Source organism: Microtus oregoni, unplaced genomic scaffold (genome assembly GCF_018167655.1).
Source record: "Microtus oregoni isolate MIOR12 unplaced genomic scaffold, Mior012 000021F_ref0000039, whole genome shotgun sequence".
NCBI classification, from domain to species: domain Eukaryota; kingdom Metazoa; phylum Chordata; class Mammalia; order Rodentia; family Cricetidae; genus Microtus; species Microtus oregoni.
In genome coordinates, this window is record NW_024543080.1 from 12,763,479 (window position 1) to 12,779,218 (window position 15,740).

At 34.7% G+C, this 15,740-nt stretch overlaps 1 protein-coding gene across 7 annotated transcripts in view; it reads left to right on the plus strand.

Annotated features, from left to right (window-relative positions):
• The window catches only part of Epha5 (EPH receptor A5), a 288,480-nt gene that overhangs the window by 209,828 nt on the left and 62,912 nt on the right, over positions 1-15,740 (plus strand). For 4 of the 7 annotated variants that reach the window (XM_041671225.1, XM_041671227.1, XM_041671229.1 and 1 more), the window contains 2 exons: positions 4,597-4,756; positions 8,710-8,815. In XM_041671225.1, the coding sequence (XP_041527159.1) occupies positions 4,597-4,756; positions 8,710-8,815 (266 nt within the window). The remainder of the gene's footprint in view (positions 1-4,596; positions 4,757-8,709; positions 8,816-15,740) is intronic. The other 3 variants (XM_041671226.1, XM_041671228.1, XM_041671230.1) reach the window with 1 other exon arrangement.

Sequence of the window (15,740 nt, forward strand, 5' to 3'; positions counted from 1 at the left end):
TAGAGTATAATCAAACTGATTTCATTATGTTATTCATTTGCATTCTATCATAATTTCTTCTTATTGTTCTCCTCCCCCACTGTCCTTCTTGGTGCCTTGTTATTCACACCAAAAATGTAGTTTTGAATGCATCAAAGTACTCTAAGAGTGCACCTTTGAGATGAAATTGTTTTTCAGCATGGTTGCAGGTATTTCCTGTCAACATAATTGGAGGTAATGTGGCGGAATGTAGTGGCCTCACTGATTCCCAATTCTCTGAGTTCAGTAATCAGAACTGTCTCTGAGTTCCAGACATTGATGATATAAACACATTCTATGTGTAATAATTTATAAATTAAGAATACAGTTCCTATTTACTTTTGTAACCTTTTCTATTCTACACAGTGCAAAGTTGTCTAAAATCAAACATTTATATAAGGAAACCAAATGAACTTTGGCTATAAAAATTTTCTATTTGCAATGATTAGTGCAGTTAAAATGGATTTTAACTTGCTAAAATATATAATGGAAACCATTGTTATCTTTACACCAAAATTGTATACATGATTATATATCATTAATTTAGCAGAAATATGATCTATCAACAAAACGTTATTAACAAAAAGTTTAATGTGTGCTTGTGTGTTTACATTGTTTTTATTCTACTCAATTAATGATGTAGACCAATATGCAGTATTCATGTATTTACTTCCCAAATCCTTTCCATGCCTCCGTAGTTAGTAACATTAACTTTATCTACCACTTTCCAGCTTATTTACACTGTTCAGTATGAGCAAGGATGTCTGCTTCTTTCATTCTTTAAGTTGCTTCTTCTATTAGAGCACAGATATTAAATGTGTCTTGGGAAGTGTTATTTTCTGTGGCTATATCTGGTGAATGCTATCCATGTTCTGTAACATTCTCTTCAAAAGAGAATGTTTTTAGTTATTTGAGTTTCAACATGATTTGTTCTTTAATAACTTGCAATTAGTGTTTTATTATCTTTATAACCGAGAGTAAGAAAAATAATCTGAACGGTTGGCAAATCTTAGTTGAAAAAGTACGTAGTGAACATGTTGGAAGACCTGCTTCTAAGGTCCTCAGAACCCATGGTTTCCAGGCAAGCTGTTGCATGCTTGCAGTCCCAGTACTCTGGAAGCGGACAGAGGAGGATCTCTGAGGCTTCCTGAAGAGCAATCTTCATTAATTGATTTTGAGATTGAAAGAAACGAGAGATTGTCTCAATGGGGGTAGATGGCATTTCTGAGGATGCCATTTAAAGATAGCCCTCTGGTCAACCACATGTGCACAAGTGCAAATGCGCTCCTCCATGTACTTGTACATATATCAGCATGCATGGATGCATACATACACATGTATTTTTTTTTAAAGAGAAAGTCACTTTATTTGGGGAAAATGGTTTTTACATGATAAGGGTAAAATACATTGATAATAATTTACCTTGGTTCACATTTAAAAGTAACAAGGGTTATAGTACTTGGTAGAAGTTTTAAATTGCCTTTGTTAATGTTATTAATCCATGTCGAGTTACTAAACATTCTCATATGTACATAAAGATTATCCTAACACTTCTAAAAGGATAAATGATAATGAGCCTTTATAACATGTTGAGGTGGGGGTTTTGGTAGATTTCCAGAGCTCATTTGGAACCTTCAGGGTGACACCAATGTTTTGTTGGATGGCTTTCAGCCAGCCACAGGTGGCACAGCCTTCTAGGATGTGCACACTTGCCAGCTGGCACATCAACCACCATTGCACTGTTCTAATAGAGGTCATTGGGCTCCTCTGCTCTGGTCTGCTCTGGTCTCTTGCCATCTCTTAATTAAAGGCAAAAGAAAAGGGGAAGCTGCCCCTTGACAAGTTGTTTGCCAGCTGGCTTCTTTTGCTGGGTTCTCTCCTCACTACATGTGAGCAATGCTCAGGAAGCAGCTGGGGAATGTAGTTCATTTACTCAGCTGGGGCCCCAGTGTAGTGAACACCCCTGCCCTGATCTACTGTTTGACAGCCAAGTGCAGTTACTTGATTGCAAGGTATATATAGAGCTTGTGAGAAGAGGAACATTAGTCTGTTCAGGGGTTTAAAAAGTGGAATGGAAATATATTTTGTAGAATACTGAGGTTATTCCAGTATATATTAATAGGCTTTAATCAGTTTGCATACTCTTTGCTAAAATATTTTTTTAAAAAAATGTAGCATTGAACTAACTCAGCAAGACAAAGTATAATTAGACACTAGTTAAAAACAACAAAGATATTCCTAATCATAAAATCAAACAATAATGTCTTTTGTGTAATTGATGTTGTATCAAACATTATTTCAAATACTTTTTCCTTGTTGTAATAAAATATGCAATATATTTACAGAATGCATTTATTCCACATTGTTGTTCTTCACTAGTTTCATCCATACAAGCTTTTGAGTAATCAAATTTGCCTATTTAAGATGTTGTGATTTTCCTCATTTGTATTGATAGACTTTCAAATCCATTTTAAATAAAAATAATCTGAGGTGTGGAGCCTTATATATACATGTTAACCATGTATTTGGAATTTTAATGTCAATATTCCTGTGCTCTTAAAAATCCTTCTTATTTTATATTAAAACTTTTTATGAGAAAAGAAAATTGAAATTATCAAAAATACATTTTAATATAGCAGTGGTTTTTACTAGATTTCTCTTCACAAAGTTAAACTTCTTTCAAAGAGATGAAAATAATATTAGCAAATGGGATATTTAATCATTTCTTACTGAAAGTTATTACTATAATCATAGCCAAACTGCAAAATTTATTACTGAGAACTGATGATATTTAGGCTCAATATTGAAAAACTGTGAATAATATAATCAGGTTTATTCAGTCATAAACCTGAGCATCCCCTGAACTCTCTACAGTGAACCATAAAAGTTGTTTACAATATTTAGGAACAGCTCAAGGAATAACTTTGTACTTCTGTTATCCTAGCACTAACACAATAGACAGAAGGTAAAGAAAGGCTTGTGAATCAGATTCATCTTCTAGCATTAAATTATGTACTTTAACTCCCTTATAAAATAACAAAAAATCCCCTCAATATTTCATAGACTAAGTACTTAATCTGTGCATTAAGATCTAAAGATCAATGGCAGTGCAGAATGAATCAGAAAACTTATATCTATTAGAAACAAATCAGACCATCGCAATTTAGAGATCAATTTGGATATATCTAGATTCATGATGATTTGATGTGTTGAAACATATAAATGAAGACTGATTAGCTGCTTAAAAAAAAATGAGTCCTTCCAGGTTTATGTTTTGGGTAGTATTAGTGGTGAATTGGAAAGTAGTTACATATCACCTTCGTTATAAAGATTTAGGAAGACTTGAGCATCCATTAGATCATATATATTAATCCACGAAGCATCTTCATATTCATTCCTTGTTTCATTCTTACCCCATTCTGATGAGGATACTCAGGCAATATGTTCTATTCCAAAGTAAATATATAGGTAAAAGTGAATCTACTGTAACAGCATGTCAGCCTGTGATTAGAGTGTCATGGTAAATGTTGGCCTTTGTCCTAAGACATTGAGAGGCCATGGGGTGGGTGGGGATTTCTGTTATCTCTCCAATGGGAACAGGTTTTCATTGTTTACCTTCCAATCTCTTTTCTGTTCTACCTCCAATCACTAAGTTGCTAGTGTCTTCTACAACCAGCACTTTTAAAAAGTGTATATATACATATATGTATATATAATATACATACATACATAAACACACACACACACACATATATATATACACACACATGTCCTGTATTTTTGCAATTTTCTTTACTGATTCCTGTTTAGATTAAATCAAACAAAACTAAAGTTTATTGGAAGTACTTATTTCATTTCATAAGCTTTAAATTTAATTAAAAATCAAATTTATAGAAGATTTAAAGCTTACATGTAATCTGAATACTCAGGAAATAATTTCAGCATTCTGGAGAGCTAGCAAATAAGCTAGGGATATAACAAGAAATTGTTCCTACAGAAGCAAGCACATAGTCATAACATAAATGCAGTCTCCTGAGTAATGCTTTCCTCCAATGTTATTAAAGATTTATTTCTTGTGTGTGTGTGTGAGAGAGAGAGAGACAGAGAGAGAGAGAGACTGCATGACTGTACGTATGTGTACCATGGGACTGTAGGAGTCTGCAGATTTAAGAGGGCATTGGGCCCCTTGAAACTAGAACTACAGGTGGTAAGGAGTCATCCTGTGGGTGTGGCGCACTGACCTTGAGTCTTCTGACACCCCAGCAAATGCTCTTAACAGCTGAAACATTTCTCTAGCCCCAAATTATAATATTGTTAAATGTTATAAATTTATTATTGCCCAAGGCATATATGATAGATAAGTAACTAAAATGTCATTAAAATGGTTACATTCTGGAAACATTTGCTGACATACTAAAATTCTTCAGGGGTAGTAGAGATATCTTTGGTTTTGTTTTCAGTGTGCGTATAATAGGAAGTCTTCGCTTTCTGATCCATTTTATGAGTTTTCTTTTTGCTGTCAGTAATTCATCTTTTGAAGACTGATTTTTTCCCCCTTTCTTACATATGCAATCCAAGGACCAAGAGACCAGCTACACAATTATCAAGTCTAAAGAGACCACTATTACTGCAGAGGGCCTGAAGCCTGCGTCTGTGTATGTCTTCCAAATTCGAGCACGAACAGCAGCAGGCTACGGTGCCTTCAGTCGAAGATTTGAGTTTGAAACCACACCAGTGTGTAAGTCATTTTAATTACTGTCAACCTCTGTCTCTGTAATGGTAACCAGAAGAGAGCCTGTGGATCGATAGGCTCCCGGGGCTCGCTGTCAGCTTCTCTCCCTTCCCTCTCCACTTCTGACCCCTTCAGGTAGGAGGCCTCGGCCATGCTCTAATGGTAGGTCTGTGGGTTAACACTGCCCTGCTCGCCTGCCCGCTTTGGTCCACTGAGAGCTGCTACATCAAGCATCTTAAGAAATGTTTAAGCCGTGCTTTTAAAGACTTCGTTCCCCCAGGTGCCGTGCTTTATTGAATTATTGCCATTTACTTTTTACTTGCTTTATTGAACTATGCTACTTTAGTCTTTCTAAGCAAATTCTACAGGGAGCTTTCTTTAGCATTGAATTTGACAAGAAAATGGTGCTTTCAGGATCCAATCTCATTTCCTAAAGTAAAAATTAAATTTGTGTCAGAATCTTGGAATGGAAAATCTAGAAATGGTTCTGAAATGCTCTTTGGTGCCCACTTCGTGTTTAATTTCATAAAACATAACTTCAGGCTTCAACAAATGATTTTAGATCACTTGTCCTAAAGCCAATACATTGAAGCTAACTGAGAAGACAAAATCATGCTTTGTTTATGGACAAGGGAGATAGTACTATTAGTTTTCTGCTAAGGAAGTAACACACATGAGGAGTGTAAATTGTCGTGTGTGTGTGTATATGTATGTGTATAAGTGTGTGTCTGCCTGTGTGTATGTGTGTGTATGCTTGTGTGTGTCTGTCTCTGAGTATATGTGTACATTCACAGATGCATATGTGTGTGTGTGGATTTATGTGTGTTCTTCACCCAGCACCATACTTTGCATTGGAAAAGAAAACACACAGTTAAAAAGTAACAAAATAAAAGTGTAGTTATTGGATTAATGTTATAACTATTAGAATAATTACAGCAATACAATTTAATAAATTCCTATGATATAGTCCTCTAGGAACCCAAATTGCTTCTGTTTGAAACCTTTCTAATTGATGTACATAAATAATTTTTATTAAGTGTTGAACAGACTCCCTTGTGCTACCCCATGAGACATTATAAGAAAAGATGTCAGTGGTAGAAATTGCTATTTCTTTCCTAAAATGCATGACTTCAATTTAATCAAACATATAGAAATTGAAATCTAGTGCTTAGCTTTCAGATAAACTTTTAAATAGATATAATAGTGGGTATTTATGAAATCAGAAAAAGTACAGTCTGCAGAATGAATTAATTATTAAATCTTATACTTTAATCTTAAGGTGGATTTGTTATAAAAGATATATTATGGCACCATCCTATTGTAATTGTTTTCACTGTATGTATATTGAATGCTCTACTAGCCTATAAACTCTAGGAAAAAAGTACACAAACATTATATATATATATATATATATATATATATAATATTTTACAGACATGATCTAAATAAGCTTTGATACTTTGTAACTACAGAGGTCAAAAATCTCATTTTATAATGAATTCCACTATGAGTATGGTGCATTCTCAATACTTTACAATATTCAGATAGAATTATTTTACAAGTTTGAATCAAAGTGATAACTGGATAAAATATGTGAGGAATATGGAATAAAAAGCAAACATATTTAGTAATTAATAGGGAAGTAGTTAGTAAGTAATATTAAGTAATATTAAATGAAACCTGGGAGATGGGAACATTATAGCTTGATGGTTTGATTTATGGTATATTTTCTTGTGCATTTTCTCAAACCTGCAGGAGTAGAAATGCTATGTAAGCATCAGTTTTAAGCATATTTGATTTCCTGTGACAATACAATCAACATAAAAGGAAATATTTATTGAACAAAGCAGATTGAATCTATGGAGAGATACAATTATTGAAAACAAAATCAACTTTTGATTTTAAATTTTGATTTGTTAACTGATGTTTTAGATTACTTTTCTATTGGCGAGGAAGACAAGAAGAAAGATAAGGGAAAAGAAAAAAGAAGAGAGAGAAGAGAGGGGAATTAAAGAATTCATCAACTATAATCACTCATGGATTACTGTAGAGAACATGGGTCACTACAGAGAGCCCTGGAAACAGCAAAAAAGAAACTTTTATTTACTTATTTATTTTGGTTAACAAAGCAACAGGAGGAATGGTTTAAATACTGAGCTAAATATTTCAAGTGGAGAAATTATTTATTGTAGTGAATATATGTAATGATGTACTCATTGAATTCACAATCATCCATAGCCTTGAAGCAGAAGAAAAGTTTCAGAGAGATGGAACAATACTGACTTTCACTAGATAAGGTTTTTTCCATATAACTCACTCAGGATGCTGGCACTAGGATTAAGAGGGTAAATAAAGCAGAAAAAAAATAAATACGGAAAAAACTATGCAAGCACACTAATAATCAAGCTATTTCACTAAATATTTTATATTTATTAGCTCTAATTTTAACAGAAAGGTAGTGATTCAGGGTAACTATTTCTGCTCTATAATCAAGAGAGCAAGGCTAAATGATGAAGTATTTTTATAGCTCATACACCTAGTAAATTCAGGATCTTTTTCAAATTTTGGTTAAATGTTAGTTAGTTTAGATATAAAGGTATATCACTCCCCAAAAGACATTTCTTCCTTTCATTGATGGGTTCAATCCTGACAGATCACAACCTCAGAGAACCTAGACAATGAAGAGGATTCTAAGAGAGATATACATGGATCTACGTAGGAAGGAGAAAAAGATAAAATCTGAGTAAATTGTATGTGTGGGGGTCACAGGAGAGGGTAGAATAAGAGAAGAGAGAAAGGGAGGGGAGCAAAGAAAAATGTATAACTAAATAAAAAGAATTATAAAGTGAGCATTGGAAGCTTTTCTAGAGGTGGTGGGTTTAATTCCCAATACTTTCACTGTGGCTCCCAACCATCTGTAACTTCAGTTCCTTGGGTTTCAGTGGCGTCTCCTCACCTCTGTGTGTTCCAAGATCCGATGTAGTGTGCTGACATACATGCAAGAAGAATACCCTTAAACATAAAATCAAAACAAATACATTTCTTTTAAAGGGGAAAGAAAGGGGAAGGTAAGAACATAGACTTGTAGATTACAAAGAATTTTACTCATACTATACCCATAGCCTATGAATAAGATTTTACTCATATAAGCTGTTGAAAATATAAGCACAACATAAAGTTTATCATGCTTATATAGATAACACTACCTAAGACTTTCATAACCATATTGTAACCATTGCGTTGATAAAGTTATAAACTGCTGTAAATCCATGTGTAAAAATATGTAGTAAACAAGTGCTTCAAATTTGTCTAATCATAGCCACAACGCTTTAAATTGACACTTTCATAATTTTCAGTCATCCTATTTATAAAATATAGTGACATTATATTGCACATGTAGCTGGGATATTAAATTAGATATAGACTTTGGTTTTGCATTTTATTTCAGCAAGGTCAGAGACCATTATTTCAGACATTCTGTATAGAGGAAGAATTCTTGAGGTAATATATTTGTTTTCCTAGAGAACAACATCCAAAATCTAGAAATGTCAAAGCTTAAATATTCAACATTTTATTATTCAATGTTATAAAATGTTATAAAATTTTGTTATAAAATATGTAACATTTTGTTATACAATGTATACATGCATGTGTTTAAAGTCATAGACAAAAATTCCCCTTTACCTTGCAAGGTGCAAATAATTGTGGTACCGTATAATCTGCATTGATTTTTATTATAGAGAGAACATAATTTGTGAGCATTGGGCTTTTGAGTTCTATTTGGTGAGTTAATATTTCCTCCTTCAAATGCCTTTCTGAAAACAGACATTGTGAGGTAACCTTAGCTGGATGCGGGTGGATTGTTTAAACCACGATCAGTTAACTGCTGTGAAGCAGCTCACATTTTGATGCATGTGGTACCTTTAACTACAAGTTCTTTTTCTTCTGTCTTCTATCAGCAGTAGCAGCATCCAATGATCAAAGCCAGATTCCCATCATTGCAGTGTCGGTGACAGTGGGAGTCATCTTGTTGGCAGTGATGATTGGCTTCCTCCTCAGTGGCAGGTAAGGGAGGAAAGAGTTTCTGAACCTTTGCAGCTGCTCGCTCTCTCACCTTAATCCAACTATGTGGCTGTTAAGCACACCCTAAAACAAATCAAAGAAGCAGCATGCCAGGAGACAATGCCTATGTGTGCCTTAGTTCTTAAGTTTTATCTTGTCCATGTTGCTGCCAATTGTTATCACATACTTTCCCTCCTTCTTAGATATAGTCTCTCCTCTCCACAAGAACAGTACTAAATGATATTGCTTATTCTGTGATTAGTAGACTGATATGGATCTTCTAACACAATGCATTGCTAATTCTGCATATTTTATATCACAAAAGAATTGATCATTGCCTGATTCAGTGTTAGTCATTGTTTAGGATGTCCAAAGGAACTGCCTGCTAGTCATTTGAGGAATAGGACTAGTATTTATATAACTCATACATTCTGGAGTAAAAAAAAAATAATGTAGGAAGTTAACAAAATTATATTAGAGTTCTGGCAAATTATTGGATACTATCATGGATATGCTGTAAAGATGTTAATATACATACATATATATTTTCTGTCTTAGGGTTACTATTCCAGTGATAAAACATCATGACCAAGACAATTTGATGAGGAAAGGGTTTATTTGGCTTACACGTCTTTTTGTAGTTTATGATGGAAGGTAGTCAGAGCAAGAGCTCAAACATGGCAAGAAGCTGGAGGAAGTAACTGACACAGAAGCCATGAACGGGTGCTGCCTATTTGTTTGCTCCCCGTGACTTGCTCAGCCTGATTTTGTATAGAGACCAGGACCATCAGCCCAAAGTTAGATCCCCCCACAGTGGACTGAGTTTTTACCAGGCAATCACTAATTTTAAAAATGTCGTGACAGAGGATCATATGGAGGCATGTTTTTCAGTTGAGGCTCTCTTCTTTCGGTTATCTGAAGTCGATGTCAAGTTGAAATAAACAGAGCAAACCCTCTGTCTCTGTGACAACAAAATAAGTAATTGATAAACGCTTAATACATGCCTAAGGTTGTCCTGATTTCCCTCTCACTTTGAACTCTCTTTTCATAGCGTAACTCCTTGAATAAGAAGTCTCAAGTACAACTTTGCCAACATTTTTGTTATTTGAACATAATTTGATTTCTCAATGGTGAAAAATAAATGAACCCATTTTATTTTAATTTGTTTCAAAAATATTATCCAAAATTATATCCAAAATTATCTTCATGTGCATGATGATAATTTAAATTAACATGCAAACTAAAGGAAAATATAATTGTAACAATGACATTTTGAATTTACTTTCATAATACAGAAAAATACATTTTTAGAGTATGTTATGGTGAATGTAATACAATTAAACTATTGCAAAAATGTCAACTTTTTATTCTAATAAGAACTCAAGATAAAAAGAAATTAAACGCAAAGTTTCAAAATCCTATTAGATAACTTTTGACTGGCTATCTTTTAGATTCTTTCTAACTAGATGTGATTTTAGAATACATATAATTTTGTTAATCTTGAAAAGTAACACTAATTATATAAAGTAGAAAATAATCAACTCTTTCAAAGGTGTTCATTTTTCGATAGGGCTTTTTACTTCAAGGCTTAAAGTTTTCTTTTTACCATATTATTTCTCAATAATGTTTAAATTCCCATACGACATTACAGAAAAATTGACAATCTTTCAACAAACTATGACTAATTATCCCAAGAAGATTAAAACTTAAATCCTCTGTAATATAAGCAAACTGTAAGTTTCTTTAATCTTTCTCTTTCATCTCTTAGAGTATTGAACACAGATGGGTTCTTTATAGCATGGTTTGGGTTTTTTCCTTACATTTCCTATTTCATAAATATAGTTGTTTAATCTGCAGGTTTTGTGACACTTTCATTTCCACAAGTTAGAGCCTCTTGCTATTTTACTTTCTTGCTTCTTTTTTCTTTTTTAACTAGCCTTTCACCCTCCACGTTTTAAATTTCATCTTTTAAACACAAGGGCATAAATATTGAAAACTGCCTCTGACAAATACCTTAGTCTAATATAAAACTTAATTTATAATATAAGGATACATAAAAAGCAAAGTAAAATTGGCTATACAGAACTGATTCATTTATTTGACTCTATCTTTAGATTTTAGGGAATTAAATAATGATTTGTGATATTTTATTTCTGAAATCTAAATTTTTCATATGTTCTCATATTTAGTTACATCAAATAAAATTGAAGATTTTCCTTTTACTTCAAATTAATTCTCAGAGAACATCTGGAGATAAGTACACATTATAAGAACTTGCTCAGTCATATATATTTATACTTGCTGTTTTACATCAAGCTTCAAGGCTTAAAGCCTATTGCCTATTCTGAAATTAGAAAGTAAAGAGCAGGGAAAATATCCTGAAGAAGAGAAGGATTTGGTTTTATTCTGCATGGTCTTTGATGAGACTTTTAAGAGTATTCATTTATGACTTTCATGTTGAGATATTTCTAAGATAATAAATTCAGTATGAAAAATTTCTTCCTGACTAGAAAATATTATTTCCTGGACCAAGGTTCTTCTCTTGTGTTTTTGAGTATGTGAAGAAAGCATGCCTAGATTTAGATGCTCTATTATAGTGCCTCAATATCCCACTAAGAAACTGACACTTCCTCCTTTTGACATGACTTGCTGATTCCTGAGGTGAGTTTCTTCAGCAATGAATGCCTATTGTATCTGCAGGATAAACTGTAAGAATTATGACATAGGGTGACATCAGAAACATAGACAGCAGTTTTATATGAAACATTGCTTTAGTTTCCTCTCATTTTACATGAAAAGTTAGCAGTAAATTTTGTTTTGTAATTTTCTTCTGATTCCTCGTGTATATCAGAATGCAAATGATTCAGTCTTCATAGATACCCATCACAGTGGTTTGTTGAGATTCTGGTACACATTCCTAACAAGGTCCACCTGTACATTTGAGAAAAAAAAAGAGCAATTGTTCAAATACTTATCTTTTATTTTAGTAGATTTATAAGTAGACACAATTTCATAGGGTTGAATTAAAATAACAATAAAGAGAACAGACATTCAATACTTTTGAAACCTACATTTTTTTCCCATTTGTACAAAAAGAATGGTCTGATTAAAGCTCCCGTTAATAATGAGGCATAGCTGAATTCTTTTATATAATAATCAGTTCTACATAGAAAAATAAACAATAGTTTCAGAGTAAAATTTTTCAGTGTTCGCTTGGGATCATGAATTATACAGGAGTTTTTGATACAAATTTAGATATATACCAGAACTCTGGCTGCATCTACATTAAATAATTGTGATTTTTCTTTTAGACTACAAAGAGCACTTGCTACTTTTGCAGAGCACCACTCAGAACTCACCTGGCAGCTAAAATCTATGTGCAACAGCAGTTGCAGGAGATTTAGTGCCTACCTCTGATCTTAATATGTACCAGGAAAACATGCAGGAAAACTCTTACATATACAATAAAAATAAATAGACCATTCAAAGAATAAAGAATTGTGAGTGTCTTGTAAAGGGTACAAAATATTTTAAACTTTCTTCAGAGGAAGTATGTTGCCCAATGCAAATAATAAGATAATAATATTGTCAGAAATAATTATAATGTTGTCTAACACCAATTATGCATGACCCATTAGCGGGCACCACTCTCAGGACTTCACATATCCTATTTCATCACATCATGTCTCAATGCTGAAACTGTCTGATTCATTGTGAATAAAAGTATCTCCCTGCTATTTCATGAGCATTGTTAGGAATGTCCTTCCCTAAGACTTTTTCACTGTTCTTTCCTACATCTTCATACTCAGTTTAATAGAGAACTATATGGCTTATGTGTTATTCTTTCCAAGTCTGCACAGCATCTTATATTGTCACAGACAAGAAAATAATAATCTAAGGATCTTTCTTCTGCCTACTACAGATGGTTTCTCAAATATGTCTTCCTCTGGCTTCTGCTCTTTCTTTTTCAGTAAATTATAAGACACAAGACGGTAGAGAACATAGGTATTTAGTGAGACTGTGTATGAAGGGATGAGTGACTTTGGGTGCCCAGGTACTACATTTGCAAGTGGAATTCAGAGAACAACTCTACAGAAACTGACTTTCTTCACTATGTCTCGAGTTAGGATTTCTCCATTTGTGCTTCTGCTGTTACTCTGCACACTTCAGTATCTGGCCTGTAAGCACCCAACAACTTCTATTAGTCAGCTCGATGTTTCAGTAGCAGCGAGAGAGTTACAGATGCCGGTCCCGCCATCCAGCTTTCTGAGAGCTCAGAGGATTGAACTCCAATTGTCAGGTGGCAGCTTGATGGCTTTTACCTGCAGAGCCATCTCTGTAGCTCCTTCCATTTCTTTTTACTGTAGGAATATTCCATTACGTGTAAGCATGAGGTGTGTCAGCTGTTGTATATAAAATTTCCCATTTTGTTCTGCTAGAGTGAGGGATTAACATTAAAAAAAACTTTTCAGAGTTATCAGTAAAATTAATGAAATACTTCTTAGAACTTAATGTCAATTGACTTACAAGAATAAAGTGAATTACTCCTCTGTCTTTCTTTAGACAGGATTTCCTGCTAAATTGTACTTCATCGCAACTCATTTCTAATGTCACCAATGCCATCAATATTCTTGATTTCCTTAAGATGGTTAGTTTCACTTCTGTATATCCTTAAAGCATGTTAGATACTGAAATGCTTTCAGCTACCACCTATAGCATCAGTTTTCATTTGGTTAATTGATTGATTGTTTGTTTCTTAAGACATGGTTCCTCTGGGTAACCCTGGTTATCTTGGGACTAGCTCTGTGGAAGAGGCTGATCAACAACTCTAAGATCTGACTGTCTCTGCCTCCCAATTGCAAAAAATAATCAGAAATGCTTAACACTTTCATTTGAATGATATGCACAACAGAAGAGGAATATCCAGCTAAGGAGTCATAAGAGTCTATGAAGCTAGAGAACAGCTTGTAGTTGGGTTAAGGATCACTTTACCGAGCTGAGCTTTGAATGAAGTGCTCTTAACACTTCATTTTCAAAGCCAATAATAATAGACTTAAGAAACTTTTATATCAAGCTCTAAAGAATAGGTCAATAAACATAAGAGTGATCATTAACTGAGAGGAGGATGAAGAACTCATCTTGTTAAGAAACGGTCCAGAACAGCAGACACCCATGCTGGAGTATGAGACTCATCCTAAGCATACGATAGAAAATGAGGAGAGTGGCGCTCCCTCTGTATACAGTCTGTCATCCCCCTTTCTTTCAATCAAATTTCTACTCACTTCTCAGTGTTTAAACTTTGGCCACATATGAAGACCTGTAACAACCATTCTTTCCTTGCTAAAGCCTCCTCCATTCTTCAGCTAATGGCTTCTCTTTTTACACTAAAACATTGAAATGAGGTATCAGAAGGTGAACATCCAAACTGGCTAGGCTCCCACAAAGCCAGCACATTACGTAGGTTCAAAACCCCGTGCCATTGTCCTTGGGTTCTCATCAGCCCTCATTGTTCGCCATGTTCAGAGAGTCCAGTTTTATCGCATGCTTTTTCAGTCACAGTCCAGCTGGCCTTGGTGAGCTCCCAATAGATCAGCCCCACTGTCTCAGTGGGTGGGTGCTCCCCTCGTGGTCCCGACTTCTTTGCTCATGTTCTCCCTCCTTCTGCTCCTCATTGGGACCGTGGGAGCTCAGTACAGTGCTCCAGTGTGGGTCTCTGTCTCTGTCTCCATCCATCACCTGTTGAAGGTTCTATGATGATATGCAAGATATTCGTCAGTATTGCTATAGGATAGGGTCATTTCAGGTTCCCTATCCTCAGCTGCCCAAGAACTAACTGGGGACCTCGGCTTGGGCATCTGGGAGCCAATCTAGGTTCAAGTCTCTTGCCAACCCTAAGGTGGCTCCCTTAACTAAGAATTGTGCTTCCGTGCTCCCCTATCCAACCTTCCTTTATACCAATCCTCCTTTTTCCCCAAGTTCCCCCCATTCTCCCCTTCTCCCTTTTCTCTCCCAATCTCCCTTACCCCCATCCCACCCCACCCCCAAGATCTCAATTTTCTCCCCGGCAGTTTTGTCTACTTCCCATAGCCAAGAGGACAACTATATGCTTTTCCTTTGGTTCACCTTCTTACTTAGCTTCTTTGGGATCACCAATTGTAGACTCCGTGACCCTAGCCAGTTTGGATGTTCACCTTCCTAGAAATGGACGGAGGGGGGAGGACCTGGGACTTACCACAGGGCAGGGAACCCTGACTGCTCTTTGGGTTGGGGAGGGAGGGGGAGAGGAGTGGGGGGAGGGGGAGAAGGGTGGGAGGAGGGGGAGGGAAATGGGAGGCTGGGAGGAGGAGGAAATTTGTTTTTTTTTCTCCTTTTCTCAATAAAAAAAAGTTAAAAAAATAAATAAAAATACATGCACATACAATTTTCTACTAAAAAAAAAAAAGAAATGAGGTATCAGTTGTTTCTCATAAAAATTGAAACTTTCCATCCCAAATTACAGTTCATTATGTGTGTATGTTCTCTCTTTTGTCTATAAAAAAAGGAGGGAGATATTTCTGTGGCTTTCACACTTAATGTAATTGAATGAGTTACTTACTCAGAATTAAAAACCAACTGTGCATCAATCACCATGTGAAGTGTTTTGCCCATTATTAATGATGGCAGTTGGGAAAACTGAGTTATGTTAGTAATGCCAACTTATTATTTACAGAATCTCTGACCAATAAATGCACAGTCTTTTTATAAATGATGAATAGATAGATAGATAATCAAATAAACAGTGATTTGAAGAGAAATAAAAAAACTTGGCTTATCATAGCATTTTTGACACTTAGCTGTTTTATAAGTATTATTCAGAAGTAAGTAGCAGTGTTTTTGTAAATAATAATAATATAAAGCCATTTTTATTATTCCTTTTATGTAATAATAG